Below are 14059 nucleotides of genomic sequence, written 5' to 3'. Positions count from 1 at the left end.
TGCATTTTTGTTACTAAAGATTAAACCAGTGAAAGGGTTAGTGCTGTTTAAAGACAATAACCCACTCCCTAAAACTCAGTCTCCAGAGATCATTTGAATGGAAGTAAAACAACAAACTGTCCTCCATGGGATCCTTCAAGCAAAACGCACATAATTGCAAATATCTTTGAAATTAGGTATTGAAGTGTTTAAGCTAGATTATGTCTGAGTATATTAATATATTTCTTAGTCCGCCCTTATGCTTGGTTACTTCTTACCCAGTATAAATAATAAACCCATACACCGGTTTAATGTGTTCACCTGGTTTGCACAGTGCTGGGCCAGCGGCTGGAGCACTTGCTCTTCCGTATGTCCCTGCCGACTCCGCAGAGCCATCTCCCCACCCTGAAGCACTGCTGGGCGGCATCCCCCACGCCGATGTGCCGTTATCTACTGCAGCAGAGGGGGTGGGGGGTTCTCCCCAAGAGGTTTCAGCCTTTGCATGGACTGAAGGCATATCTCCCCAGCCTGCAGAGACAGGAAGGAGACTGTAAGAGGACAAGGCAAAACAGAAAGTCGGGTTTCCATCGCGTTGCATAATGGGTTTCGTACGATACAAATCTGAGAACCTGGCCTGCTGGTACAACACCTCACTTTGCTTCCTTTACCGGAAAAAAATCAGTGTTGGGTAGGGATACAATAAAACCAAGGCCTTCCAAGCACTCAAAACCCAAAACAAACAGGTCGATGTCACATTAACCAAAATTCACTGATGAAAAGAGTAAGGCAATAATGTAAGAAAACAGTTATTACCACAAGCTGGAATGAATCAAACACATGGCAAAATATAGGTGTCCAATCCGAGAAAGAAACAAAAAGATATGAAGGAAACTGACTCCAACACATAAGAACCCCGCACCACCAACTGGTTAATTGAGCAACCAGAGACCAACTGATAAGTCCAGAACGCTCAGAACATTCCATCTCAATATTCTGAGAAGTGCAGTGAGACATCTTCCATAACTGGTAATACAATAACGCATAGAAAGAACAGAATTAGAGCACACTATACATTTCACCACCCTGCAGAAACATTACTGTAACAACCCACTTTATCTTTAGATCTCAATCCTAAATCTCCACATGAAAGCAGTTTACCCTACTTCTATTAAATGTACTCATTCACATAACACAAACTTTACTACCCTCCTTCCGTTTAAACTGAATTCCGTAACTAGCAGCATGAAGTGTTCCACTCATTTGGCAAGCACTATAGTTTTACCAAGAGGATTCTTGCATTACAGCAATATTTCCTACACCCTTTTTTAACTTTTGTAATTGCTGAAGAAATAGTCCATCAGCTGATGCTTGCATTGTTGGGGACTGAATCCTTCAAAGCTCCCAAAAAAACTAAAAGCTGCGACATACCCTTTCACAAGGTTTTGAGTTTACAGACATTTAACAATTAACTTTAACAAAGAACTTATTAATTATTAGAACATTGGAATGTTGAGCGCTTTGTTATAGACAATGGAGCGCTATGGGCTTCTAATGGCTTGTAGAAGCCCAGAGCATCAACATTCCAATGTTTGTTCACAGCTGTTGCTGCAAACAAAGGCCTCACGGAGCCTGAGGGGATTTCAACCCCTCTCGGGCTCTGTGAGGCCTTTTTTTTTTCACAAATTAGAAAATTCTGCCCTCTAGGGGCGGATGTTCGAATAGTCTTGGAGCCCTCCGTAGCGGGCTCTATTAAAGGCCTGCGCTGAAGGCTTTGGCCTTTTATGGTGGAGTGGGCCTTAAATGGCTGGTACAGACCGTTACGGAGGGCTCCAAGGCTATAGAAGAGTCCACCTTGTTCTTCCCTAAAATGGCCTTTCAATCTCGACAGTTTCTTACAATTCATGTAGTACATCACCCCCTTTGGCTGGAACTATATGCCATGACTGAAGATATCCTATACTTCAAACTCCTGAGAAAAGAAAAATGCATTTTTGTGTTCTGGATCAAACATTTCAAGGTCAACTGCTGGTAAAGAATTAATAAAAGTCATATACCATGCTTACAGTGTAAAAGTCATTCACATAATGCCAGCATAATCAAAGGTATCTGTGCAACTTTTTTCATGTTTGGAGAGTACACCAAGACCGCCTAAATACATTTAATCAATCAGCTACAGCACTAACCAGTGCCAGTGACAAACTGCCCAATAACATTACTGATGGAGAAAATAGAGCTGCAGCGGACAAAGCATTCCAGATGCAGCTGGTTCTTACCTTATAATAGGCGTGTAGACACAAACATTTATAGCATTCACGCAAGGATTCCATACAAATACTGCAGAGTGAAGTGGAGCACAAGTAGTTACTGGTTTCGGAGATAGCTAGATTTTAGCATATGAAGGGACAAAAGATCATAAAACACCCACAACAGAATCGATCACAGGCCAGCATTGTAATTATATAGCGCTCACTACCTCTGACGAGGTGCTGAAGCGTTTTTCGGCAAGTAGCAAGCTTCTCTGGAATCCAAAGCATTAGTGGTGGATTAGTATGAGGAAATGTATTTTGTTAATTTGAGCGGTGGGCATGTGAGTGTTAGTTTGAGTGACTAGGATAAAGGAGGGAAAGAAGAGGGAAGTGTCTAGATAGTGTTATTTGGCAGATCATATTAGTTAGATGAGGTTTGGGATGAGCTAAAGCGGGGGATAAGGGAGGAAAGTCTAGAAAGTGTTATTTTGCAGATCACAGTAGTAAAATTAGGTTTTGGGTGAGTCATGGGTGGGATAGAGGAAGGAAGAGTCAAGAAAGGGTCTTAGGGAGATCATCGTAGTACAATGAGGTTTGGGATGAGTCAGTGAGAGGAGGTAGAGGATATATTGAGAGAGGTATAGGATTAGAGAGTAGTGCATTGGAGGGAGTTGAAGGCTTTTTTCCCTTTCTACAGTAGAAATAAAGTAATAAACAGATAAATAACTACATGGAAAGGGTATGCATACATGTATAAGGAAAATAGAGATATAAAAACTTTTGTATAAAGTTTCATATGTGCAAGTATAGATAGTTAGAAATTCAGAATTTCAGATGTTGCTGTACGCAAAGGTAATTTATTTGTGAATATATATATGTATATTTTAGATTTAATTTGATGTTTTCCTCAATATTTCCTTAGTGAAGCACTTGGGATACAAATGTTATGATCATATTTAAATATTGTGATAGATAAAAATTAACGGATCCATAAGCATCTAATCAAATAACTTATATGAAAACTATGTAGCGACCTATATACATGTTAAGCATAAAATAATGTACAAATCTATATTTATATATTTAACCATAAGCAATGTATGTATTTGTTAAGCAGACCTAAAGAATATCTATTAACTTTTACAACATAAGTAGTGTATATAGTCGTACAAAGAAATGCACATATCTAAATGCATGTCCATAATCAAATGATACATGTTTACATGCACAGGCATATGCTGTACATTTGTGTTAGAGTGTGGTGGTCATGTAGGAAAGAGCTAAATCTTGACTAGTCTTCTGGCGATAAGAAAGCTGTCTGTGGCTCTAATGTTTAGGGGTAACGAATCCTGTGGTTTGGCTGCTTGAACAGAAAAAGATGTACCACCCATGTTTTTTTCTTGCATGCCAGGGTTTTGAACCAAGGTGCCAATCTTGAGCGGAGGTACTTTGTTGTATGTATTTGGTGATAATATACCTGACGAAGTGGTCCTGTTTCATGTATTGCTATAAGCGTGATACAAAGTAGCTTGAAGCTATATTTTCTGGCAACCGGTAATCAATGTAGGGACCCTCAAGACAGGGGTCGAGGGTACAGGCTTGTGGCTTCACATGTCGGGGTAGTGTGGCAGCCGAGTAATTAATTTGTTATCGATTTTTCATAGTTAATAAAGTTGATCCGTGGTAGAGGCCGTTGGCATAATTACGTTTAGACAGTACAAGAGACTGTAGCTTGGACATTGTGTGCAAATCCTAGCTGGGGGACGATGTGTGGAAGAGTTTTCATAGTTACGAAGCTTGATCTTGCTAATATGGCACTCAGCAACCCTTATTTGCATTCCACAATGTTTTGCTTACTGACAGGTCCAAGAACAACTCTGTTCGCATAAGCTGCATTGACAAAACATTTTTCACAATTCTGCTCTCCAGTCAGGAAGAATAAGACTGAAAATTCTTCCAACATAGTTTAAAACAATATTAAAAACCAAAGCACTCCTATGAGAACAGCAACTCTAACTCCTTGCTGCGTCACAGTAACACTGCTACAGACAACGGTTTAACTGATAAAATATAGTTTGCAGGCTACACTACACGAACAGGTTCCTCGTGAGCCTGCAGGAGTAGATTACTAGCACCTTTAATCGCACATTTCTGTACAATGTTGCAGGTCTTACAGAAAAGATGTGCATGTTGTACAGTTAAGTGGAAATGTTTACGGTGTATAGCATAAAGAGGTATGTACAGTTAGAGCCCGCCTGATAATTCAATTGCACATTTGCTATTTACTCTATTGACAGTGCAGATCCCTTGATTTAAAGGCTTAACAAATACCGATTGCAATTGGGAAATGACAATAAAACACTGCAGTGCATCTATTCCTCGTTCGATCAGAGAAAAAAACAACCGCAGCCTTTCATGTCCGACCACGTCTCGCGGTAGGGATACCGCAAATTCTCTCCTTCCTTTAAAGTGAGCGATACTGCTCAACTAGCGCACTACTGCTCTACATAGTGGTTACTCTCTAGTCCACCTCGCAGCACGGTGCGTTTTAACCACAGTGTGGTCAGTAATAGTAACACATTCTGCAGTCACTTGTCAGATCATATTATATAGTCTCCCAAGCCACAAATCCAGTCCTTTCAGAGAAAGGTGTGGTGCCACCTCCCCTACAGTAAGTAGGACTACTGATTTATGCACCAGGTGCAAGGTTTTGCGGAGCTCCGAGAAAGCCACGTCTGATGACCATAATGCCAAACGTTCTAATTCCTTCCGGATAGAAGTATTTTGTAAGTAGTTATGCTTGAGAGTGGACTGATGCAGACTGCTGCAGTAGGACTTGTTAATTTTCCAGCGAGTCAGGTAGTTCTCCAGCTGCAGAGCTACAAGGAGGAGGTGCTTCTGGGGGCATTCAAAGTGGAGGCCTAAAAGACTTTTGCTCTCCCAAGCCCAGCATGCCTTCTAGGGAAAAGCCATCCTGCTTTAGGGAGCACACTGGATTGAGGGAATCTCTTAAAAGGAGAACCAGCCTTTTTTTGCTAACAAAGGGGTGGGTTGTACATTCAAATTACATATATATTCTTAATCTCACTGACCCAGGCTTGCAAGGGATGAACCAAAGGGCCCGATAGTTTGAGATGTGCTCTCAAGCCCACTAACCCCGCCATCTTCGAGGGTTGTATATAGTAACATTTGTCTCTTCAGCAATAGGAGCTTGTGAATAAACTTCCAGAATGCATCACCCAGCCACATACGTATTTATTGATTAATTTACTAAGTAAGGCTCAAAGAGGCTTTCCTGGAATCGCTTACCAGGATGGAGATACTATAGGTGTTCTTTTAGGAGAATGTTTTGCATCTCAATCATACAAGTTACGTTTAGGACACAACCATGCTATTTATGACATGGATTAGGGAAACCACAAATCCAGCTCTCACCAGTATGAGGGCTTCACATGGCTCAACTGAACATACACCCAGCGTTAGACTTCAAAAGGTCATCAGATAGACCACAGGTGGTGACAAACCCAGCATACTCAGGCATAGCACCAGATAGTTGAATGAATGCAATCCCTCAAGCTGTTACCGGAAAGAGGGGATACCTCGTTTGGAAGAAGAAACCCATTCATCCATCAACTGGCCAAGAGGACCCCAAAGATGGTGAAAGGGCTCTATAGTTGCTCCATGGGGAGGGAGAGGACTCTATGCCATGCAGGGTATGTATATAAGAATCTGTGAATTGTCGATGTAACAAATGTAGCAATAAATGCAGTAACATTTGTATCCAAAATTGTTTGCAAATTGCGTTTGTGCTGATTCCTCTATGAATTGATTCAGCAACTTTATGAATTAATGTTAGCAACTGATTTGCTTGGGTTTTCGGTTATGCATTCACTTCTTGGATGTTATTGAACAAAGCTATGCCATGATGACCACTCGTGTATGTATCTGCTTCTACCCTCATGACTCCTTAGCATCAATGTTGGGGAACGTGGGTGACTTGAATGCTGTGAGCACACCATGCAGTGGGACATTATAGATCCCAGGAAACTAGCACAACACAAAGCTCACATGAGAAAAACACTAAAACTGTCAGGTGTCGAAGGAAATGCTTAATCCGGCCACACAGCAAAGTGTGATCACGGAAGCACCGTCGAAAGATTATCCCTCAGATGCTAGGTGCGAAAAAATGGCGTTGTTTGAAAATTAGACGTTAGTGTATTAACTGCCCACAGAAGAAAGATTTGTTGAATGGCTGAGAAACAATGTTCATTACACATGCAACCCCGTTTCATTTCTCAGCGAACACTTGTATTTCCAAGTTGTTGAATGATGAAAATACCTGGGCTGGGCACCGTTCAACAACCTATGACACACTTAGCAGCACAGCATACGGAAACACGTTCATATAAATCCTCAGAGCATATACCATCGAGTGATTCTCGCTGCTGGTCGAGGGAGGGGCCCCAAAACAAATACAATCCCTTCTTCACAAAGAGGACCTTCCAGACAGGCTACCTTCAATCTGCCTTAAAGCAGCTCAAACAGCGATTACACTGGGGCTTCAATCTAGAGGCAGGCCAGATGGGTCCCGTTCTATAGAGTTATTTGTCCTGCCCTCGTACCTCACTACCACAGCAGCTTAATGTGTTAGGAGGCGACACAGTTTCTAAAAAAAAAAAAAAAAAGGCACTGCACACTGCCAGTCGCATTAATTTGTCGAACAATCTTTCATTGAAAAGCAGTGTTTGCTTAAAATGATTAAATCGGACTATGTATGTATGTGTATACATATTTATATATAAATGTGCAATTATACATATAGAAAGTTAGATTTAAATTTTTTAAACTAAGGTATACAGCCTTATTCAGAAATACTTTATTCGGCAGCCAGTGCCATAAAAGTGTGAAATTATAAGATAATATAAGCATAAAAAGAGGAACACATTCGGTATTCGTATTCCAAGTCGTGGTTACAAAGAGAACGTCTGTTACAATAGGATCAATGCACCATCCACAGCAAATATGCCTGTTGAGGTGAGCCAGTGTGTACAATAAACCAGTACATTCCTCTTGTTCACTCGGGATCAAAAGGATGATGGGCACAAGCAATACACAGAAAAATACATACTCGAATATAGTATACTGCTTGCTACACAATCACCCAAAGCTTTTTTGAAGCAGTCTTTCTAAGTTTCTAACATTGTGGAGCTAGCTCAAACAAGACTACTTTCGCGATTGACTAAAACGGGCTATGTTGACCTTGGCAAATACCTTAAAAGATAGCCTGGGCCAACACCATGTTTGCTACCTAAGAACATGTGTGATTTTAAGAAAAAAATCAAACAACGAGATACATAAGGCATAAAGTACAGTGCCAAAAAAAGGTCCCAAGTGGATTGATCTAAGCGATGCTAAAATGCACATTTAGTTTAAAACAATTAGAGCTAAGGTTTCAATTTCTAGTGACCTTCTGTTTGATAACCCACATAATCACTAGAAAGTTGGCAACGGAGCATGCGAAAAATAAAGGTCTGGGATCAATTTTAAATATCTTCAATGCAGGTAAATACATTTGTGCACCTAGCTGCCTACAGACTGGCTTGATCACCTTGAACATGGACCAGAATTTTCACACAAGGCAAATATAACATGGGCTATAGCCTGCATATATCCCAAACAGTTTTATTTGTTGGCTAATGTCTTTCTCCAACCCCCTCCTCTGAAATTCTACTCGCGAGACGCCACTGAACAACTAGGAAGTAAATGGGAGTCTCATTACTAAACAGCCCTGTCGGGGAGGAACAAACAGCCTTGCTCTGTTACCTTGGAGGTGGCATCACTGGACGGAGCTCCAAATGGCTATTTACCAATGACTTACACTAATGCACAGACCACACTCTGGGTTAGCCACGGGCAACATACACTGCACCGTTAATAAACAGGCCAGCGGCCAAATCCGCGGCGACAGCCTATGCATATTTATGAGCTGTTTATTACTTATGCGATTTTATATAGCACGTACTTCACCCAGAGGTGTCAGAGCGCTTTACAATAGAGCAAAATACATTAGATCCGACATTACAGGTAACATGGTAGAGGTGAAAAGATGTATAACTACTAGACTTACGTAGAGTGATGGTTAAATATTTACAAAATATAAATTCACTAAAAATTACACATTACAAACTAACGTTGGCGTCATAACTTGTGCAAGGACGTACAACTACTACAGTTACCCAGAGTGATGGTTACAGATTTACAAAATAAAGATTCACTAAAAGTTACACAGTGCAAACTAAAGTTGAAGCGATTAGGGTTTCAAAAGAACATGCTCCACCGTTGAAGCGGAAGGACAAACTAGTTCTCCAGTGAGAAACATGAAAGTCAGAATTATTGGTAACAGTGTCTTTGGAAGAGAAGGGTTTTAAGGTCCTTTTAGAAGATGCCGAAAGAGGTGGTAGTGCGGAGGTATAGAGGAAATGAGTTCCAAATTCTGGTCGAACTACCAGAGAAAGATTACACCATAAGTCCCATTTGAAAGTCAAAGGTTTGAGCGGTAGAATTTCAGCTTTACTGGAAGGTCTTAATCTGCCTGAAATGTTTAGTTTGCTAGCTAGATAGCCAGGGGTGGTGTATGAATGGCTTTATGGGTGATACAAGCACTCTTAAATATTGACCTGGCTTTAATAGGAAGCCAGTGAAGAGTTATCCGCATAGAAGTGATGCTGTTGTTTCTCTTGGCCTCGAAGGCGCAGCACGCCACTGAATGAAGGATGGATTTCAAAGGAGACAGGTGGATCTTGGGGAGGCCTGCAAGAAGTGAATTACAATAGTCAAGTCTGGAGAGTACCAAAGATTTGGCATTGTTTTTCTAGTCTCCAATCAATCAGTTAATTTGTAAAGTGCACTACTTACCCGTTAGGGTTTCAAGGCGCTGGGGTGGGGGTGCTGCTGCTACTGGTCGAAAAGCCAGGTCTTGAGTTGTCTCCTGAAGGTCAGCAGGTCTTCGGTTTGTCGTAGGTAGAGGGGGAGGGTGTTCCAGGTCTTGGCGGCGCGGTGGGAGAAGGACCTGCCTTTCGGAAGTGGTTCTGCGGATGTGCGGGACCGTGGCCAGGGCGTGGCCAGCGGAGCGGAGTTTCTACTTGGGTACGTAGAAGGAGAGTCGACTGTTGAGGTAGGCTGGGCTGGTTTTGTGCAGTGCCTTGTGTGCGTGGATCAGGAGCTTGAAGGAGATTCTTCTGTCGACGGGGAGCCAGTGCAGGTTTCTCAGGTGGGGGGTGATGTGGTCGCGGCGCGGGACGTCGAGGATCAGGCGTGCAGAGGCGTTCTGGATTCTTTGTAGTCTGTTGATGAGCTTGGACGAGGCTCCGGCGTAGAGGGCGTTTCCGTAGTCGAGTCTGCTGCTGACTAGGGCCTGGGTGACTGTTTTCCTCCTGTTTGTCGGGATCCATCTGTGGAGCATGCGGAGGGTGTTGAAGCAGGTGGTGGAGACTGAATTGACTTGTTTGGTCATGGTGAGTTTTGAGTCGAGGATGACTCCCAGGTTGTGTGCATGGTCGGTCGGGGGGGGGTCCCCAGTGATGCAGGCCACCATGAGTCGTCCCATGCTGAGGGGTTGGGCCCGAGGATGAGGATCTCCGTCTTGTCTGAGTTCAGCTTAAGTCGGCTTTCCTTCATCTAGTCAGCGACGGCCTTCATTCCCTGGTGGAGGTTGGATTTGGCGGTGAGAGGGTCCTAGGTGAGGGAGAGGATCAGCTGCGTGTCGTCGGAGATTATGTTGAGGTCGTGCTGTCGGGCTATGCGTGCTAGTGGTGCCATGTAGACGTTGAACAGCGTTGGGTTGAGGGAGGATCCCTGTGGGACGCCGCAGATGATCTTGGAGGCCTCAGACCGGAAAGGGGGAGGCGGACTCGGAGTTCTGCCGGAGAGGAAGGAGGTGGTCCAGTCCAAGGCCTTCTCCCGGATCCCTGCGTTTTGGAGGCACTTGCGTAAAGTGTGGTGGCAGACGGTTTCGAAGGCGGCGGAGAGATCCAGGAGGATGAGGGCCGCCGTCTCGCCGTTGTCTAGAAGGATCCTGATGTTGTCTGTGGCGGCGATGAGGGCGGTCTCTGTGCTATGGTTGCTGCGGAATCCTGATTGGGAGGGGTCCAGGATGTTGTTGTCTATGAGGTGACGGGTGAGCTGGATATTAACTATCTTCTCGATGACCTTTGCTGGGAACGGAATCAGGGAGATGGGCCGGAAGTTCTTGAGGTCGCTCGGATCCGCCTTGGGTTTCTTCAGTAGGGCGTTGATCTCTGCGTGCTTCCAGTTCTCAGGGAAGGTAGCGGTCTCGAAGGAGAGGTTGATGATGTTGCACAGGTGTGGTGCGATGGAATTGCCGGCTTTGTTGAAGATGTGGTGTGGGAGAGGGTCAGACGGGGATCCGGAGTGGATTGTGCCCATGGTCTTGATTGTGTCCTCGATGCTCACGTTGGCCCAGGTTGTCAGGGATTCATGGACGGTGGGGTGCGGTGGGACCGGTGCGACGAGGCCCGGAGGGGTTGTCCGGGGTTTGAAACTGTCATGGATGTCGGTGATTTTTCAGTGAAAGGTGGCGGCGAGGGAGTCGCACAGGGCTTGCGATGGCGGGAGGTCGTTGGCACTGGAGCTGGGGTTTGAAAGTTCCTTCACGATGTTGAAGAGCTCCTTGCTGTTGTGTGCGTTGTTGTCAAGGCGGTCTATGAAGGAGGTCCTTTTGGCGGTCCTGATGAGGTGGTGGTGGTGGTGGTGGTTGCGGATGGCGTCTTTGTGGGCAGCGCGGCTGTCCGGCGTCTTGTCGCCGTGCCATATGGTCTCCAATTTCCGGCAGGTGCGCTTTGAGGCGAGGAGTTCCGGGGTGAACCAGCTGGCTCTTTTGCTGGTGTCTCTATTGGTGGATTTTTTCAGCGGGGCTATGGTGTTGGCACAGTCGTTTATCCAGCGTTCGGGGGTGAGTGCACCATCATCTGGGTTGGTGGGGTTGGTCAGAGGGTTGAGTGCGAGGCTTGTCTGTAGTTGTTCTTCAGTGACTTTGCCCCAGCAGCAGTGGGGGATCTGTAGGGTGCGGTGGTGTGTGAGGGGTTTTCGGAAGGAGAAGTGGATGCAGTGGTGGTCCGTCCAGGTGAGTTCGGAGGCGTGGCTGAAGGGGACGTGAGGGCTTGAGGAGAAGATGGCATCAAGTGTGTGACCAGCGATGTGGGTCGGCGTCGTGACGAGCTGTTTTAGTCCGAGGTTGGCGAGGTTGTCGATCAGGGTGGAGGAGGAGTTGTCGTCGTCGTTCTCCAGATGATAGTGCAGGTCTCCGAGGAGGATGTGGTCGGTGGAGGTCAGCAAGTGCGTGCTGATGTGGTCGGCGATGGAGTCGCAGAATTGAGGCCGGGGTCCTGGCGGTCTGTAGTTGAGGGTGCCTCTTAGGGTGGTCTTGGGGTCCGTGTGGATCTGGAAGTGCATGTGTTCAGCGGTGCTGAGGGTGTCGTTGGTGTAAGTTGAGATCCTGATGGTGTTTTTGTGGACAATGGAGATTCCTCCTCCAGCCCCGTTGGTGCGGTCTCTGCATGTGATCTTGTACCCGTCGGGGATGGCTATGGCGATGTCTGGCGAGGAGGCTTCGTTCATCCAGGTCTCGGTAAGGAAGGTGACGTCCGGGGATGCGGTGTCGAGTAGGTCCCAGAGCTCGACAGCGTGTTTGCGTGCGGAGCGGGTGTTGATCAGAATGTATCTAAGCTGGTTGGGTTCCGTCGCGGCGGGTGTCTCAGCGCCTTCGAGGCAGGAGAAGCTGCAGTTCAGGCAGGTGAAGGGACCGTGGGTGCGCTTCGGGGTGGCCTTGCAGCAGGTGTGGGTCCTTCCTGGGTTGAGATCGACGAGGGTGTTGGCGTTGTAGCGGAGGCGGTCTTCATGGCTAGTGCGGGGGGCAGGGGTTCTGGCGCTGGGCGCGGTCCAGGCGCAGACGGGCTTGCCTTAGGCGCGGTCGCACAGCGGCCGCCATATATGGGGAGGTGGGGAGGGAGGAGCAGCTGGGAGGCGGGAGGTGTGTTGAGGGGGCAGCGAATGGGCGCGGGGCCGCAGGGGAAGCAGCGGCGGGGACGGGGGCAGGGAAGCGACCGCGGGAAGGAGGCAGGCAAGGGGCAAGGATCCAGAGGGCACAGAAGTAAGCAAAAGGGGCACAGAATCAAAAATGGGGGCAACAGCAGTCAGAAACGGGGCACAAGAATCAAAAGGGGGCGACAGCAGTCAGGAAAACGGGGCACAGAATCAAAAAAAGAGGGGCACAGAGCAAAACGGCGAGCAGGGGGACACATTAGAGGAGTGGGCAGACAGAGATAAGGCACAGCAGAGCCGATACAAACCTAAGGCCACCACTGGCCACCAGGGATGAGGAGCAGGTGGAAGCCTGCGGGTGGTGGAGGGCCTCAACTTTGGTGGCGGTCAGTAGTCCTCAGCAGGGGTGCAGGCGGAGCTGCAGCGGGCGGGGGAGCGACCTACCAGGAAGGTCAAGGGTCTTGTTCGGGAATTGTTCGGGAATGAAACATCTGATACTCCTAAGAAGGTGAAGTTGGTAGCATGAATTATTGGCCATGGTGGTAATTTTGGAAATGGAGGTTAAGTCTCAACTATGGTACGTTTGCAGTTACAGGAGAAGGAGAGTTTGAGATATGAAGGAACTCAGTTTGATGGATTTAGTTTTAGGTGGTAGGATGTCATCCATTCTTGGACAGAGTGGAGGGTGGTGGCGAGGAGTGAAATGTCGTGCAGAGGACACCTTGAGCTAGAGATGTGTGTTGTCAGCATAGAGGTGATAAGGGATCCTAGACTTTTGCAGTAGTCCTCCTAGAGGTTGCATTTAGAGATTCAATAGGGTGGCAGCAAGGTTAGCGGCTTGAGGGACACCATGATCAACAGCCTTTGATGTTGAGAGACCGTTTTAAATTTTGATCATTTGAGATCTGCCTGTGAGGTATGATTCAAACCATTTGATAACTACGCCTTAAAAACCCATTCGATGTTTTAGAGTGTTGAGAAGTGTGTAATTGTTTACAGTGTCAAAGGCTACAGAGAGGTCAAGCAGGATCAAGAAGCAAGAGCTATCTGAGTCAAGTACACAGAATGCATTGATTACATGTAGAGGCGCTGTTTCTGTGCTGAAGCCTTGATTGAAGTCAGACAAATTCATTAACAAGGAAATTGTCCTTGATGGGTTAGGTGAGTTGCTCCGCTAAACATCTCATGATTTTAGCAAGGAAATGGAGGTTCGTGATAGGGCGAAAGTGATTAAGGTCGTTCACATCAGCGTATGGTTTCTTTAGTAGTAGGGTCACCTTACCCATTTTAAGGACATCAGGAAAGGAACCTTGACTGATAAAGAGGTTAATCGGATAAGACCTCAAGAGGAGCGTCTGGGTGTTTAGGTATATTGAGAGGTCGTTTGGGATAGGGTCCAGAGAGTGGTTTGAGCATTTTGTTCGGAGGTGATGTCAAAGCTGTGCCAGGAGCCTTTGGATTTGAATTCCTCACGTGGGATTGGATGTGAAGTATGGTCAAGGAGCAAATTAACTTTTGCATTGGAGAAATGATAAAATTATTCTGCTTTCTTGGGAGGGTCAACAAACTCGATGTTAGAAGACGAGGTGGTATCAGAGGTAGTTCTGATTAAGTCAAAAAATGTCTTTGGTCTGTTCTTGTCAGAATCAAGGACGGTCCTGAAGTATATTGATTTTTCGCAGAAAATGTTTGTGGTTGCATGTTTTAGCGAATCGGAGATTGGAAAGAAATAGTAGAGGGTGACTGTCTCCATTTCTTCTCCAGGTACCTTAGAA

General features: G+C 45.8%; 1 protein-coding gene across 9 annotated transcripts in view; it reads right to left on the bottom strand.

Annotated features, from left to right (window-relative positions):
• Nucleotides 1–14059, bottom strand: part of TNRC6C (trinucleotide repeat containing adaptor 6C) — an 854353-nt gene that overhangs the window by 466550 nt on the left and 373744 nt on the right. For 7 of the 9 annotated variants that reach the window (XM_085616884.1, XM_085616886.1, XM_085616885.1 and 4 more), the window contains one exon: nucleotides 301–507. The exons of the other annotated variants lie outside the window; for them this stretch is intronic. In XM_085616884.1, coding sequence (XP_085473010.1) covers nucleotides 301–507 — 207 coding nt within the window. The remainder of the gene's footprint in view (nucleotides 1–300; nucleotides 508–14059) is intronic. 9 annotated transcript variants of the gene reach the window in all.

Source organism: Triturus cristatus, chromosome 7, assembly GCF_964204655.1.
Source record: "Triturus cristatus chromosome 7, aTriCri1.1, whole genome shotgun sequence".
In the NCBI taxonomy this organism is placed as follows: Eukaryota; Metazoa; Chordata; class Amphibia; order Caudata; family Salamandridae; genus Triturus; species Triturus cristatus.
This window is presented reverse-complemented; position numbering and strand designations above follow the sequence as displayed.